This window comes from Mytilus edulis, chromosome 4 (genome assembly GCF_963676685.1).
Source record: "Mytilus edulis chromosome 4, xbMytEdul2.2, whole genome shotgun sequence".
Classification (NCBI taxonomy): domain Eukaryota; kingdom Metazoa; phylum Mollusca; class Bivalvia; order Mytilida; family Mytilidae; genus Mytilus; species Mytilus edulis.
In genome coordinates, this window is record NC_092347.1 from 13,247,236 (window position 1) to 13,263,836 (window position 16,601).

At 32.4% G+C, this 16,601-nt stretch overlaps 1 protein-coding gene across 3 annotated transcripts; it reads left to right on the plus strand.

Moving 5' to 3' along the window:
- Window positions 1-248: 248 nt before the first annotated feature.
- LOC139518995 (EP300-interacting inhibitor of differentiation 3-like) lies at window positions 249-15,924 on the plus strand. Of its 3 annotated transcripts, none has more exons than XR_011663498.1 (11): window positions 249-472; window positions 3,865-3,945; window positions 5,671-5,801; window positions 6,243-6,370; window positions 7,195-7,300; window positions 8,657-8,756; window positions 9,401-9,492; window positions 11,178-11,226; window positions 11,386-11,480; window positions 13,192-13,688; window positions 13,951-15,924. XR_011663498.1 is itself a non-coding variant. In XM_071310705.1 (10 exons), the coding sequence occupies exons 1-10, from the start codon at window positions 322-324 to the stop codon at window positions 13,324-13,326; spliced, it is 1,068 nt and encodes a 355-aa protein (XP_071166806.1). In that variant the 5' UTR covers window positions 249-321; the 3' UTR covers window positions 13,327-15,924. The 3 variants fall into 3 exon arrangements, 1 of the variants encoding a protein (XP_071166806.1); XR_011663499.1 differs by having other exon boundaries at window positions 13,192-13,676; window positions 13,941-15,924; XM_071310705.1 differs by having other exon boundaries at window positions 13,192-15,924.
- Window positions 15,925-16,601: the final 677 nt, after the last annotated feature.

The window sequence follows — 16,601 nt, forward strand, 5'->3', positions numbered from 1 at the left end:
AAATAACCCTAACTTTGCCGCAGAATTCATGATGCAATAAAATCAGTTTTGTGATTGTATGATTGAATATATGAGATTAATTACTAGTTTATCTGTTCTTAAAAATCATTTTCAATATGACAGAAGTTTTTTTATCCTCTTTATGTATATGAATAATTATCGCTTGTTTGACAACCTAAAAAAAATAAAATGCGTAATATTAAGCATTAATTTAGCTACACTCTCAAAAATCTTCCGGGTAAAAAAGTGGAAAATCCGGAACAAAATTCTGGATGATATTTACACCTTACACCATGTAAATATTGTGGAAAATACAAAATAATGTCGAAGCGGGCAAATAAGAATACAAACAACCAGGCGGAAGATGAAGATGATGGAGAAATCCCCCAGGAATACTTACGGAATACCCAAGATAAGGGCGAAAGGCTTAGGATACGAACTGGCTACCGAACACTCATAGAAGATTTGAATAGTTCGTGTTTAAATGAATGAAAAAAATTTAAAGAAAATATTTGTTTCTATGAAAACTGTATCTCTATATAAATCTTTGACACTATACAACACAGGACGGATCCAGCCATTTTTAAAATTCATCAATGGGGTCACTAACCAGGATGAAAAAGGGGGGAAGGGGGTCCAACCTTAACCCTCTTGCTGCCGACCGTTTTTCAAGGTTGCATTTCATATGCCGGAAAATACGACAGAACAACGTCTGTGACGTAACATGCCAAACAACGACGTCATTCGATATATGACGTCACGACATAATGACCAATACATTTGGGACCCACTGGAGAAAACATAACTCTGTTTTATCTTCGGTATTTTAATTGAAAGAGATACAGCATTGATGAGAAGCTTGCATAAATTTATCCATGGACATATGTGTCCCTCCGGCACTGCCGGTTTGGACATATGTGTCCCTCCGGCAGCAAGAGGGTTAAGTCCCCCTTCAAATGCATTGATCGCCCTTTAGTGTGGTTTCAACCTCCTGAACTCCCCATCCCCCTGAATTCCCAACTGCAGCAGAACTACATTTGCTTGCAAGTTTTGGTGTAAAGGTTAAAAATTTAATACTCAATGCAGGTGTAACCGTAGTCCAAATAATTATGACGTCTGGCTTGCAAGGCTATTTTAAAAAAAAATCTGGGACACCTTTCTATGATGTCATAACGCTGAAGCCATTTTTTACGTCTGGACTTTGAAGGCAAATTTTGGGGGGAACTTTGCGACCTAATTTTTACATGATATGACATCGTAGGAAGGCATCCCAGAAAAAAATTAAAATAGCCTTGCCAGACGTCATAATTATTTGGACTAGTGTAACCGGAGAGCATAAATTTCTTTACAAAATTGCTTGTCTCTACTGAGATTCAAACCCAAAAAGTCTGTGTTACAGGGCAGCACATTTACAGACTGAGCTAAATAAGTACTTCCTAAGCTCAACGACTTACAGCTGACTAAGTATCTACTACATTTTTTAAGGGAAGCAATTCTGTCACACTTCCCAGTTTCCGCACCAGAGAGTTATATTCTATAATGATGATTTCTTAATTTTTTTTTGTATATAAAAATTTCCCTGGATAGGTTTTTCTTCTAACCATGGATTTTTATTGTTGGGCCCCAATTAACGATCACGAGCGAGCATGATTCTACATTCAAAATCATCTGTTTCTCCTCTGGAATCTGATCCTGTAACCTAAGTGTCACAAGGCAGCACATTATTCGACTGAGCTAAAGAAGTGCTTCCTTAGCTCAACCGCGTACGGCTAACTAAGTATCTACTATATTTTCTAAGGGAAGCAATCCCGTCACACTGGCAAAGACAGGGCTTTCCATTGAAGCCGGTAGCCGGCGGAAATCCGCCGCTTACGGTGGTTTCAAGTGCCGGCTACTTCACTGCCAAAAATATAAATTCAAAAAGAAAAAAATATCTTTTTCAAATGTTTACAGGCAGCCGAGAGACGTATATTGTCGCAAAGTCGCGGTCACGATAAACAAGGATGAGAAGTCAATGTTTACCTTGGTCTAAATATAGTTCACATGAATTCAGGTCACTGATTGGTTGTCTATTTAAAGTCAGAATGCATCGTTTCTTTTCAAAGATAACAAGAGAGACGTTCCGGTGGTCATTGAAGGATAACAATAGAGACGTTCCGATTGTCATTAACTCGTTGGCTTTTTTTGGCTTTTAAAACGTGAAGACAATCAGATAGGATGACAATCTTATGCTATGGAATAATATTTAGTCAAATTAAAGAAAGTGTAGTAGTCTGGAAAACAGTATCTTTTGAAGTTCATTTTTTCAAAGCCCATGTGGTGTTCATAGAATCAAGGTCAAAAACGAAAGTAGAATATTGTCGACTCGACCTCAAATAAATAAAATTTCCAAATGATTTAATATGTATCCGACTTATTGAACAGTTTACAAAAAAAGAGAAAATCAGAGGATATATCAATTTTCTGTCAATGCTTGAGAAATAATTGTATGATTTAAATACGCGTAACAGTCTTTAGAGAGAAAAGGGGGTCATTTAATTGTTTACAAATGCACGTAGTTATGCAAAATAAATCGATCAAGATTTCTAACAAACCGGATGATTATTTAAATAAAACTCCTTTAAAAGTAAATGAATTTTAAGCATAAGGTAATGAAAATAAAAAACTGACATAAAAAAAAAATGAAATTTCTTTGAGTTTTTTTTTTTTCTTTCTTTAATTTCCTACATAAAACAATGGTCATTTGAAAGATTAAATTAGGTGCCAGGAGATTGCGAGAATGCAGGATTTTGCTCTATTTATGCCCAGACCCCCTGCCGTAAGGCACCAAGCTTACAGCTTGGTGGGCGTCCGGCTTCGCCAAACGCATGTTATAGCCACCTATAATTTTAATTCAGCCTTCTACTTCCATTTCAATGGAAAGCCCTGCAAAGACTTATATACACATGATGCAGGCAACTAAAAAATATCAAAATCATGTACATTGTATACCCAAGGCGTCCAGGTCTGTTTGCACAAATAACATTTAATCCAATATTCACCTCTGTTCCCATTCTCTTTTGCATCCCACACATTTGCACCCTTTTGAAAGTTTCTGTGTTGAAAATTTTAAATCATGGTTTTGTTTAGAATACTGTATTGCTATAGACATGATAGAATATAAAAGAGAATACTTTTTATGTTGTGTCAAAATAAAAAAACATTTTAAAACAAAAATGCGTTTTTTTTTAGAGCTTTGAGAATTGTTTTTGACAAATTAAAAAGTGTTAACAAGATTGATGTATATGAACTAATGCTTTTTTGATGGTCTATGCCAAATCTGAATAAAGCTGGGTTTTTTTTTTTAAATAACTACAAAAGCACGAATGGCACAGCTGACAGAAGAGTAACAATCCTAAAAGTGAGCGAACATGCACTTCTTTAGAGTCTTACTACTTCTTTCTGTCACTTTCAAAAACAGAAGTAATTTCTTCCTATGATTCTCAAGAAGTGAGAGCCCTGAGATCCCAAAATTTGAGCAAACAATCAAATGAATTATTATACATTAGATCAAAGTGAATCGTTAGGTTGATTGAAGTTTATTTAAAAATAAACATGCACATTTTGTCAAATTAACGTAAACAATGTCATTGACAAAACATTAAAGTATTTTGGATATATATGAAATGAAACTAGTATACATTTTTGTGTACAGGCCAGCTGGAGCATGCCTCTGGTTGCTGGAGTTTTTCACTGCATTGAAGACCCATTGGTGGCCTTTGGCTGTTGTCGGCTCTTTGGTCGTGTTGTCATGGGTGTCATTTTTGGCACATTCCCCATTTCCATTCTCAATTTTATTTTAATATTATATCTTATTTTTTTCAGACAAAAAGCATGAATTAGTGAATCCAGAAAATAACACTTTAACTGAGGCATTAGAAGTAGCCAATACTCTGAATAAAGATGGTATGTATAAATTGTTTGTTTTGTACGTGTCAGTAAAACAAGGGATATGCACCTGAGATGACATCAGATGCATCATGCATGTACTTTGCCATAACAATATTGATTCCTTGCATTAATTATTTGTTAAAAGGGAAATTTAAATGTTTTATACGACCGCAAAAAAACATGTTGTCGTCGTCCGACACACATTTAGTTTCCGGACAATAACTTTAGTTTTGTGTGAATGAATCTTTATTAATTTTTACCAGAAGGTTCAATACCACTAAAGTCAGGTTGGGATTGATTTTGGGGGTTATGGTTCCAATAGTTTTGGAATTGGGGACAAAAAAAGGGCCCAAAATAAGCATTTTTGTAGTTTTCAAACAAATAACTTGTGTTTAGGTGTATAAATCTCTCTAAAATTATACCACAAGTTTCCATACTATGATGGGATAGTTAGTATTGATTTTGGAGGTTAAGGTCCCAATAGTTTCGGAATTAGGGGCCAAAAAGGGGGCCCAAAATAAGCATTTTTGTAGTTTTCAAACAATTACTTGTGTTTAAGTGTATGAATCTCTCTGAAATGATACCACAAGTTTCCAAACAATGAAGGGATATTAAGTATTGACTTTGGGGTTATCACTTAAAATGTTTCGGAATAAGGGGCAAAAAAGGGGGGTAGTAGTTTCAATTTTTTTTCTCCAAATTTCTCATTTTTAAAAAGTTGGAAGGATAAATCTTTAATTGCACAATGTTGTGCAATAGATTTGTAAGATCTTGACATTTGTTTTGTGTAAGAAACCCATAGTATGTCAAAAATTTGATCACATCCAAATTCAGAGCTGTATCAAGCTTGAATATTGTGTCCATACTTGCCCCAACTGTTCAGGGTTTGACCTCTGTGGTCGTACAAAGCTGTGCCCTGCACCTGGTTTTAAAATGGACTGCTTGATCATCTAACTGCCCCAGCAAGTCTGTTAGTGCTGGCATATATTCAAACAATCTTGAACTATTGAGCATTAAGTTTTTACAGCCACATTTAAAAAAATTAATTCACTTTTTGTTAGTCACCAGTCAAATGATAATCCTTCTTATCCTAATAAGGACTTAGTTAAGAGACTTTCTTAAAATGATTTATTTAAATTCTTCTAATATTTGAGCACTTGCACATGATTCTTTCTTCAAAAAGTATGTTTATCCTGGACTAAAAAAAAACATTTACTTATCAATTATATATTTTTTTTATCAGAAATTAAAGCTGCTACGGATTTAATATACATATAGATTCTACCACTGCATCAAGTGTAATACGATATTTATCCACTTGAGACATTTAAATTTTCAAATTTAAAGCGCTAGGCTTGCCCGAGCGTTTTAAATATTTAAATTTAACTGTCGACACTGGATAAATAACGTATAGACGAGATTTGGTGGTGGAATCTGTTTCTCTAATGATTTTCTAACATTATGCAGGCAAATTTATTCCTTCTTTTCGAATGATCTGCAAAAAGATGTGTTTTTTCTATGTGACGTCATCAGGCATGGTCGCCTTTTTTCATGCCGTCACAATAGAAGGAAAGCAAGAAAATTCAACGTCATAATCGGATTTTAACCAATGAAGTACTGAGATCAAACGAACCACACGACCACAAGTTGATTAATTTTTTTTATACAATGGGTGTAGAAAGGGATAAATTGACTAAGAATTAGAGAAATGTAAATATAGCTGAACTTTTTAATTTTCAGTCAGGACACCTAGAGAAGGGGCTCTTGATTCAACAGCTATACTCACAATATCCAGTTTAGCCAGACAACAGGCAGACAACTTAAACACAGATTTTGTTAGATTTGAACCAATAGAATTTGCTGAGAAACTGGTTTGTAGAATAAATGTGCTTTTGATTGTTTTAATGTTATACGTCTGCTATAAGAGATGGGGTTTACCATTTAAAAATGAGGTGAAGTATGATACATGTGATAAGAATTGAGTCGAACTATCCACCAAAGACCAAATGACAAAGACATATATGTAAGATAGGAACAACTACAAGTAACAGCCTTAACAATTACCAAAATCAAAAGTGTATAGTAATATTTAAAAAAAAAAGGCAGGGAGCGGGTGACAAATATCCACAATTCAAAAGAGAAAACCAATGGAATGATTTATGCTAAAAGCAATAGTATGAAAAAATTATTATCAAGATCCTGGCTTTGTGACGGGCGTATAAGAAATATTGCTGGGAAAAAAAACTCCATCAAAGTAAATGATTAATATTAAAATATGCAGCCAGTATTTTATTGTTATTTGTTTTTTTCAGGTAGCATTTATACAGAGAGAGAACAATGCTCCTTCAGATTCACATAGCAGGATTTCACCTGACGGATGGAAAAACCTTGGTGCCGCAGGTCAGAAGCTGTTTAGTAAAAACCCACCGTTTCATTTCATGTATGTTATTAATATCAAAAAAAGAAGATATAGTATGATATAAATCATGATGTATTGTTCTATATGTACATGTTATGCTGCCCATCAAGGGCCCTTGATTGGAATAATAAAATATTCTTATTCTTATTCTTATTCTTATGATTGCAAGTAAATCAACTCGTCACCAAAGACGAAATGACTTAGTAGTTAACAATTATACTAATGGGTCACGAAACAGCCTTCAATAATGGGCAATTATTATAATTAATGTCTTGCTTGATGTTTTAAAAGCATATCATCATATTGCACAAAATTGTAAGATTAACTTTCATCGGTTACCTGTACAAATGTATTTAAAGTTATTCAACCTATGGGTACATATTTAGATTAAGTAAGGTAATTCTGAAAAAAAACACTTGAATCAAAAGCTGACTATAAATATACAAAATGACAATACTTTGAACTGCACCAAATGTTAAATTACCAATTAATTACAACAAACTTACAATGTATACCTGATGTATGAACAACAGTATCAACAAAAGGTAGAACATAAAGTTATAAAAAACATATTCATTGTTGAGAAAGAATACAAATTCTACAATTATTTATAAGAGCTTGTGTTGACCATGATGCAACCAAACATATTTCTTAAATATGTTCTGATCTTAAATACGTTCTGATCTTAAATATATTCTGATCTTAAATATGTTCTGATCTTAAATATGTTCTATCTTAAATATTTTCTGATCTTAAATATGTTCTGATCTTAAATATGTTCTGATCTTAAATATGTTCTGATCTTAAATATGTTCTAATATGGTACTGTTTTCATTGTTTTACAGGGCAGGGTCTTTTGACAGAGATGTGAAAGAAAGACCACAAAGAAATCCTAATGTAAAAAAAGGTACTGAAAAGGAAACTATTGACAAAGAGACGATTCCTAAAAAGGTAATACTCCTTATATTATATTGAGTATTGGCTACATCTAAAATTAGTGTATAGAAAGATTGTAAGGGGTACTTGACTATCTGACATTGACTAAAACTGACTCTTTTTTTCAATGTTAAGTTTTCTTGATAATAGTCTATCTGGCCTTGACTTGGTCTGACACTTGTTCAAGGTTAAGTTTTCTTGATAATAGTCTATCTGGCCTTGACTTGGTCTGACACTTGTTCAAGGTTAAGTTTTCTTGATAATAGTCTATCTGGCCTTGACTTGGTCTGACACTTGTTCAAGGTTAAGTTTTCTTGATAATAGTCTATCTGGCCTTGACTTGGTCTGACACTTGTTCAAGGTTAAGTTTTCTTGATAATAGTCTATCTGGCCTTGACTTGGTCTGACACTTGTTCAAGGTTAAGTTTTCTTGATAATAGTCTATCTGGCCTTGACTTGGTCTGACACTTGGTCAAGGTTAAGTTTTCTTGATAATAGTCTATCTGGCCTTGACTTGGTCTGACACTTGTTCAAGGTTAAGTTTTCTTGATAATAGTCTATCTGGCCTTGACTTGGTCTGACACTTGTTCAAGGTTAAGTTTTCTTGATAATAGTCTATCTGGCCTTGACTTGGTCTGACACTTGTTCAAGGTTAAGTTTTCTTGATAACAGTCTATCTGGCCTTGACTTGGTCTGACACTTGTTCAAGGTTAAGTTTTTGTATTAAGATCAGCTTCTCCAATAAGTAAGAGTGGTTTAAACTTTTTGCTGTATATAATGATGGTTCAGTGTAAGTCTCCATCACTCAAGGTTCATTTTACATTGACCTTGTTTTCACAGATCATAGAAGTTAAGTTTTTGTGATATCAGACTTTGATCTCAAAGCCTGACACATAATTCAACATTAATCAAAAAGTCAGCCAAGATGATAATCAGTTTGTGCACAACTCTTGTTAGTTTACGATGATTTGCAATGAATGCTCATCTTAAAAAGGTCTAAAAGGGGGATTTGTTTATTGTAACTTATCAAGAAAGTAACATTTAAGTATCAAATTTGTTTATGTGGTTTCAAACAAGAATTAGTATTATAAAGTGTACGCATCTGTTTTTCAAATGAACAATAAAGAAGCAACTGATTCATTATTGGATCTGACACTAAATGAATCACAAACTTCTAAACAAATTTCAGATTTTGAAATACAGTGTACTTTTAAACTGTCAGCACCTTATCATATTGTGCAATTCCTACTTTATAACTTTTGTTGTTTAAATTAAGAATGTATAGCAAAACAAAGTCTTGTTTATATCAATAGGAAGAGAGGGGGTACTTTTTACTGAACTGCTCTCAGTTTTTCTATACTTTATTTTCAGATGCAATCTTTTGATGGCAGTGGTGGTAAAAATGAAGCCACAACTGCAGAAGTAGAAAGAGTGTTGGATATTTTACAGAAACTTTATAAACAAACAGATGGTACTAATTTTCTCTCTGTTTTGCTTTCTCCATACACATGCTATAATGAGTTTGCTTAAAGACAAATTGATATATAGTTAATTTTAAAAAAAATAACAGTAACCAACTTGTGATAAAACTTTGAGAGCTGAATTGATGAATGACTTTTATCTATCAAACTTTTCAAACATCATTAGAGTAATATTATCCCATATTTGGCGAAGTGACCATATGATGAGTAACCTTTAGAACAATAATTCTTTCAGATTGATTTATCTGTAGCCATATGTCAATCTAATACATGTACAGAGGCAACGCTTATATTAAATGAATAGCTGAAAACAAAAAATCTCCACACTGAATGTCACAGGAGCAACTAATATGAATGTATGGGAGTATTCAACAGTCCAGATATGTGGACAGCTCTAGTTTCAATATTGCCTGCAATTCTTAGACAAAATTAAATTGAGTGTGGTCTGAAATTCAAAAAAGAGGAGGTAGTGCTAACATAGACCTATACTTTAGCTGAAGCATGTCTCTGGGTGCAGGATTTTCTCACTGTGTTGCAGACCCATTGGTAGCCTTAGTATGTTTTCTGCTCTTTGTTCAGGTCGTTGTCTCTTTCACACATTCCCATTTTCATTCTCAATTTTATTTTATTTCAGAGAATCCAATTTGCTTCTTCGAATTTGTTTTAAATCCAGAATCATTTGGTCAGACCATAGAGAATATATTTTACACCTCATTTTTGATAAAGGTAAGTGACTTATTTACTTAGTACTGTGTATTGTTGAGTTGCATTAATCCTATCATGCTAAATAAATAAAGGTTGTAATAGGCCACATTTCATATGATTAGACCAACAGGCGTGAATGTTAAAATATATTGAATCATGGCTGAAAACATCTTATCTTCTATTAAGGACAGTCGGATATTCAAAATTTGTAAAGTGCATTATTCATTGAAATTTGTTTTCATTTGTATGTGGGTACAGGTATACCACCAAAATAAATAAAATAAATCCACGGTACAAGAATAATGTGTATATATGTAGGACTCTAAAGTGCGATGGTACTCTAAAGTGCGATGGTCACGCTAAAGTACGATGGTCTACGCTAAAGTGCGATGGTGTCAGACGCTAAAGTGCGATGGTTGTTTGTTTTTTTAAGTGCGATCAGAAATCACGCTAAAGTGCGATGCTATGGCACGCTAAAGTCCGATGGTGTAACGGGAATGTGGTTCAGGCAATGGTTTTCGTTTGTTGCTGAGTTCATATTACATTTTCGTTTATTGTTTTGATTATGTGTCAACCGTAGTCTTTATCTTTTGAATTGTTTTACACTGGTCATTGTATAACCCTATATAGCTTGTAGCGGCATGGACCCATGCTAAAACGTTGACGGCCGTATGATTATGAGCCGCATACATGAACGGCATTTGGGATTGAATGGATAGTTTATTCTACATCTTCTTATGTTTATCTAAAGTACGATAGTTGTTCAAAAGGTGTAATGGTTACACTGAAGTATTGTTAGTACATCTGGAATGTAGTGGAAGTCGTTTTTTAATATAATAATATGTTATAAGACAATGCCCCGTGTTAAAGGTCATAATTAAAGTTGCATATTTCAATGACATTAGGTCGAAGATAGATAGTTGTCGTATTGGCAATCATATAGTATGATGATACTACACATCTGTTTGTTAGGTTGCTGTCTAATTGACATATGCTAGTATTTATTATTTAACAGAAATAACAAACCGAATAGTATTTTTTTTGTATTGAATAATTCAATTAATAAGTAAATGTTTAGATTAAAGTTATTTCTACAATTTCTCAAATTAAGTTAACCTATTCCAGCAACGACCGAAAATTCCAGATTGGAATCATTTGTTTTTCTTTTCTCTTCTTTCTTTTCTCGTGTAATAATTTTTTTTTAATCTGGACAAACATTCTCGTCATAATGCTGTCGTACGTTTATAACGTAAATGTATTTGCAGAAAAACGCACTTTAGCGTATCAAACCATCGTACTTTAGCGTAGGCCATCGCACTTTAGCGTGACCATCGCATTTTAGCGTCCCCATCGCACTTTAGAGTCTTACATATATATGAAAGAAAAATTAAGCGGGAGGAAAATTTTGGTGTTACCAAGGTCTACCCCCTTAAGTACCCACCAAAATAAATAAAGTCAATCCACAGTACAAGCATAATGTGTATATATATTAAAACACAAATATAAAAATACAAATATTAAAATACAAATATTAAAACACAATATATATTAAAGTTTGATTTGGTGACTACATTTTAAATATTAAAAAAAAGAAAAACTGAAACTTAATTATGACCACATGTAGTAAATGTATTTAAAAATAAGCTGACTATTCAGTTTTAGTTTAAATAACCTAACATTTGCACAGCCTCTTTATTTTTTCACAGGATGGTTTAGCAAAGACAACACTTGATGAAGATAATTTACCATTAATAGGTAATTATCATTAAAAAGTTGTAATGAAGAAAGCCCAAGAAACATATGCATGTACTGGTAAAAAAAATTGAAGAAAGGAGTATTGGGTGAACATCAATGAGACAGCAACCAAACAATAAACAAGTGAATGTTTTCAAAGTATATGGTTTTATTTTTCAGAGCCTGTAGAGAACAATGAAGGTGAAAGAAATAAGCAACTAAGCAAAACTAGGAATCACCAAACAATTCTGTCTATAACTCCAGCTGAATGGAAGGTAAGTAGTGCATTTTAAGGAACATTGTTTTTCATGTTCTTATTTCAGAAACTATAAGCCAGGTAAACTTCATTTAGTGAACGTCTGGCTGTGTTCATCTGACCTTTTTGGGAGTAGATTTTGATTCCTCCTTAGCTGTAAATGTTTGTCTCTGCTGGCTCCTGCTTATGGCCTGTTGATTTCTGATATTTTTCTATAAACACATAAAATGCAGAGATTTCTCAGATTTCACTAACAATTTTGTATATTGAATTACAACAGAACTATAAATATCTTTGTTAACCCTTCACCGATTGCTGCCCAGACAGAAGCTACCCTTGAGACGATGGCTTCCCTGGCTACTTTTACTCAAGTGGGAGATTTTCATAATAAATGTCAATAAAAACTTGTTTGTAGTTATTTGTGTATTTATTTCATTCACTAACACCATGTCCACAGTTTTGTTCATGTTTTGATAATTTTTTCTTCATTAAATATTCAAATTTTCAAATTTTCAGCATTATCTAGGTGAAATTCTCGAAATTCTGCTCTTTTACCCCAAATTAAAAATTTTTAACACAAAACGGCAAAATTTTGAAAAATTTTATGAGGCTGTACAAATGGTACAAATTCCTCACACTGAAACGATGTCCATTTCAAGTGTTTTGTGCATAAAACGACATTTTGTGTCAGAAAAGTATACTAGTTTGGCTTCAATTCTTCCATATTCTTTCAAAAAAAATGTTCCCTCATTTCAAATTCTCGTAAATTCCGTAAATTTCCTCTGATTTTGACATGGTTTTCAACAAACATATTTACACTTTCATCCGGGTATTATCAAAGAAAGAAACTCATGTTTGTACTGTTTTGAGTGGGAAATATAAAAGAGGTATTCCGATCCCGGTAAAACGGGACTCATCGTCAGCTGTGTGAAGCATGAATCCTGGTAAACTGGGACTCATCGGCGAAAAGGTTAAAACCAAGATATACAGGTGTAATACCACAGTTGATTTTCCCCTTTTTGTCTCTGTTAAATTGCAGTTTTCAAATTAAAAAAAACTGTACAGAATTTATCTTAGTGTCTAATAAAGAAATACTTGGCACGAGTCAAGTTTTATCCTTCCCAGACAAAATTTCAATTACATTTCTTTTCATATAAGAAAATAAACATCACTGGAAGTTAAGCAATCAATTTTTTCCGGTATACAAACTTTTATATGTTTATGACTCAGAAATATTCTACTGCAATGAAATGTAGGAATATTTTCATACTACTGTCAAATTTAAGGGAATATTTTTTTCAACCCTTTTTGTATGCAATCAGATATTATATACTATGATTTGGTGGTATTGCACCTAAAAAGACTGGTCTTACATTTCTATGAATGTCACTAGATAAAGAGGGCATTTAGTAGTACCCTTGACATCCCTTGTTCCATCCCAAAAATATTTTTATAAACAACCTTGAGCTGTGGCATTCTTGTCCTCAGACACGTTTTTTTTTAATACTTTCTTTTGTTTTTATGCCTCATTTATTGGCATTATGTTTTCTCGTTCGTCCATCTGAACTGCCTCAGGTTAAAGGTAAACTATGAACACATTCTTGTTCCATATGAGTTTGTCTAGTGTATTGTAGAAAACTTTCAATGAAGATGATAAATATTTCATGATGTTCCTTCTGTTGTAATGAAATGATCAGATTTGATCTAGAATTTCATTTTTTTGATTTTAGGAATTGATACGTGTCTATCAAATAGAAGAACCACTTATACCAACCAGAGATCATACAAAACCTCCAGCTAAAAAACCATTAATAGAATCAAAAACACAGAATAGTGCAACTCCACGTGTAAAAGGAAAGAAATGATTTACATAAACAGAAGATTAAATACTGAATGGTAAGCCACCATCTTGGAAAGGAAAGAAATGAAGCACATAAAGAAGAAGTTGGGAAAAACTACAGAACAAGCTAGATTAGACACGATAGATACTGACTTTCTTTTCAATGTGCCTTAACTTATTCATATTCCTAACCAACAGTTAATACTCATAAACCACCACTTTTTTCAGTGTTTTTTAAGGACATATAGAATAATGTGCAAATAAGACTCATGTAAAACCAAATTTCAGTGAAACACATTTAACATTTATTAGGTATTATTATTTCTATTATTTTGTTGTTTTATTGTTATCTAGTCATGTAAAAAATTAGGAGATGCTTTTTCACTGATGACTTTCCATTTTGAAATTTTGTAAACTTAAAAGATGTGTCTAAATATTCAGTTCTTACCTTGCATCATAGAAAAAACCCGTTTTGGATGTAGATGTAGGGTTTTGGAAAATATATTGAACAATTTTATTTTTTTGCTGTGTAACATTTTCTTTTTAATTGTGAAATATTTATTGTTGGAAAATATGATATGTAATTGTATTATTTGTGCAAAAAAACATACTGAAGATTCTTTTCAAATTTGAATTAAGGTTTCCACACATCAATACCTTGGATAAGTAAGATAATTTGAAAAATCATAAATGGGGGATCATTTAGAAGGAAGGGGGTGAATTAAAAAAATCAAATTTACTCAGGGATTGTGCCTTATTGTTTTTTAATCAGATCCTCTTCAAACTTAGATAAGGATTTCCACTTTTCAGACCCTCAAATAAGTTTATTATCTTTAAAATCTTGAAGGAAGGCCATTTATTAGAAGGTTACTTGTACAAAAGAGCATTGTGTTCGTGAAATTATTCATGAAAGATTCTTTCATTATATTTCAAATTGGTAGCAGCCAGAAATAGTGCATTCCTATTTCCATACTCGTACATGTTTTGTTTTCAACATTGTAGATATTTAAGTCACCTTTACTTTCAGCATTTGTTTTACTTTTTAACCTGTAGGCCATGCAATTTTAGAATTATATGATACTTTTGAAAACGACCACTAGTGTTTATTGCACACACAAAATGATAAAAATACCTGGTTTTTTTTTTAACCAGTCTCTTACAAGTGCAATGCTACAGCATCTTTTAAAACTGACAGCTTTTGAAAATCAGACACTTCTGGCATAGCTTACTGTTATACTGAAATGAAGTCATGGAGAGCCAACTAACTTCCTCAAGTTTAAATTCTACAGATGAAGCAACATTTATAAAGCAAAGCAACATTTATAAAGCAATAAGTTAGCAATAATTCTAATCATTAGATTTTATAACGGGCAGCAAACTATTTAAATAGATCATGTGAAAGTTTTGTGTTCAATTTTTGATGTCACTTATAATCAAAGGTATATGTATTTCATCTTACATTAATACAATTAGTTTTTTATTACATGTTTTCTTCATTTACTTCATTCTAATTTACTGAACAAAGATGTACATTTTATTTTGTGATAACATTTTTAGTTTTAAGTTTTTAATGTATCAATTGTTTTTAAACTAATGTGTGAGAAATGTTTCCTAGATTAAGGTAAACATGCTGTAAATATTATACATGTTTTTAGTCTGTTAGTGGTCTGGTTCAATGGAAAATCAGTTTTAAACCATCCACCCTAGATGATTTATGCATGATGTCAACCGAATGCATTAGTATATGCCTTTATCTTTCAAAAAATTATATCTGTCTTTGTGTACATAGACGCTTTCATTCAAAATTCATGATTTTTCCTTTCAGTCAACCCCACCCCATATAAAATACAAAATTGTAATAATTTCTAGGGAAAACACTGTATTAAGTTCTTAGATACTTTCTTTTTATTTGATCTGCATCTTCTTCCTTATTGGATTATTAATATTTGACCAAATATTTTTTGGTATTAAAATCAGTATACCTCACAGCTATGTATAAATCAGATCACTGATGTTAAAAACTTGAAGGAATTTAAAGTGTACTGTACATGTATGTAATTGTTAATGACAATCAATAAATGTGTTTCTTATTATTAAAATTACTTCCCTTTGTTTCAAATGTTTCTTGTGAAAACAAATGTTTAATATGTATTAAGAATAGTACTGATGTCAATCTTCTTGGATGGTTTCCTAAACACTAGACACTGAATGAGTTTTGTTTTATAGGTCTAAAAGATATTCCTATAAAATTATTTTGATGTATTTTGAAAAATATAAACATCTTCTATTCATCAGACAGGTAAATACTCTTTATCAAGTCTCCCGTATGATTTATTTATTCATTTCCTACCATCTTAAAGAAAAGTTCAGAATTTTGGTAAAATAGTCAATCCACTTAAACTAAAAATCTGCAGATAGTAATGCCTTTTTGGAAAAGATGAGGGGAAATTTTGTTGATTTATCCATTTCCTTAAATACTTGATTTGGGAGACTTGAAATCACCATATTTATCAGGTTGTTAGTTTCATAGAACTCATTTCATAACATATTGTTGTTTTATTATTTTTATAGTGCCAATTGTTTTTATTGAATTATTAAAAATGAAATAAAATGTGAATAAAAACATCTTTCTGTTTCATTACTGATATAACCATTGAAATACACAATCCTTTTTTTTTGTAACTGGAGAACATACATAAAATTGAGAATTGAAATGGGAAATATGTGAAAGAGACAACCCGACCAAACAGCAGATAACAGCCTAAGTCCACCTATGGGTCTTCAACACAGCAAGAAAATCCCACACCAAACATATAAATGAACTAAAATTAACAAGAATGTGTCCCCAGTTCAATTTGTAAAAGGAATAAAATGAATTACACAAAGCCCTGGACACCTTCAAAAGAGTACATATACAAACAAAAACAACAATACAAACACAGTACAGACGTAACAAGAAGTTGTCCTAAGTACATGGATGCATTAAGGTACAGTATTCGACAATCGATTGATTCGACAAGAGTTGATTTTTCCTTCAGGTTTTAATTCAATTCAATTAAAAAGAATGAATTGAATAGACACATTAACGATCGATTTATTCCACAAAACTTTAATGATAGATACGATCGATAACGATTGAACATTGTTTGTCGATTCAATCAACTCAATGTATTAATGATGGATACTCGATTGTAACGATTGATACGATCGATAACGATTGAACATCGTTTGTCGATTCAATCAACTCAATGCATACGTGTTATGACGAAGACTCGATCGTAACGATCGATACGATCGATA

Excerpts from the sequence above, each read along its gene's own strand:
- LOC139518995 (XM_071310705.1), top strand. The coding sequence starts at position 322 with ATGTCGAAGCGGGCAAATAAGAATACAAACAACCAGGCGGAAGATGAA. Across the intron at positions 473-3,864 it reads ACTCATAGAAGATTTGAATA|ACAAAAAGCATGAATTAGTG; the intron begins GTTCGTGTTTAA and ends TATTTTTTTCAG. Across the intron at positions 6,371-7,194 it reads AACCCACCGTTTCATTTCAT|GGCAGGGTCTTTTGACAGAG; the intron begins GTATGTTATTAA and ends ATTGTTTTACAG.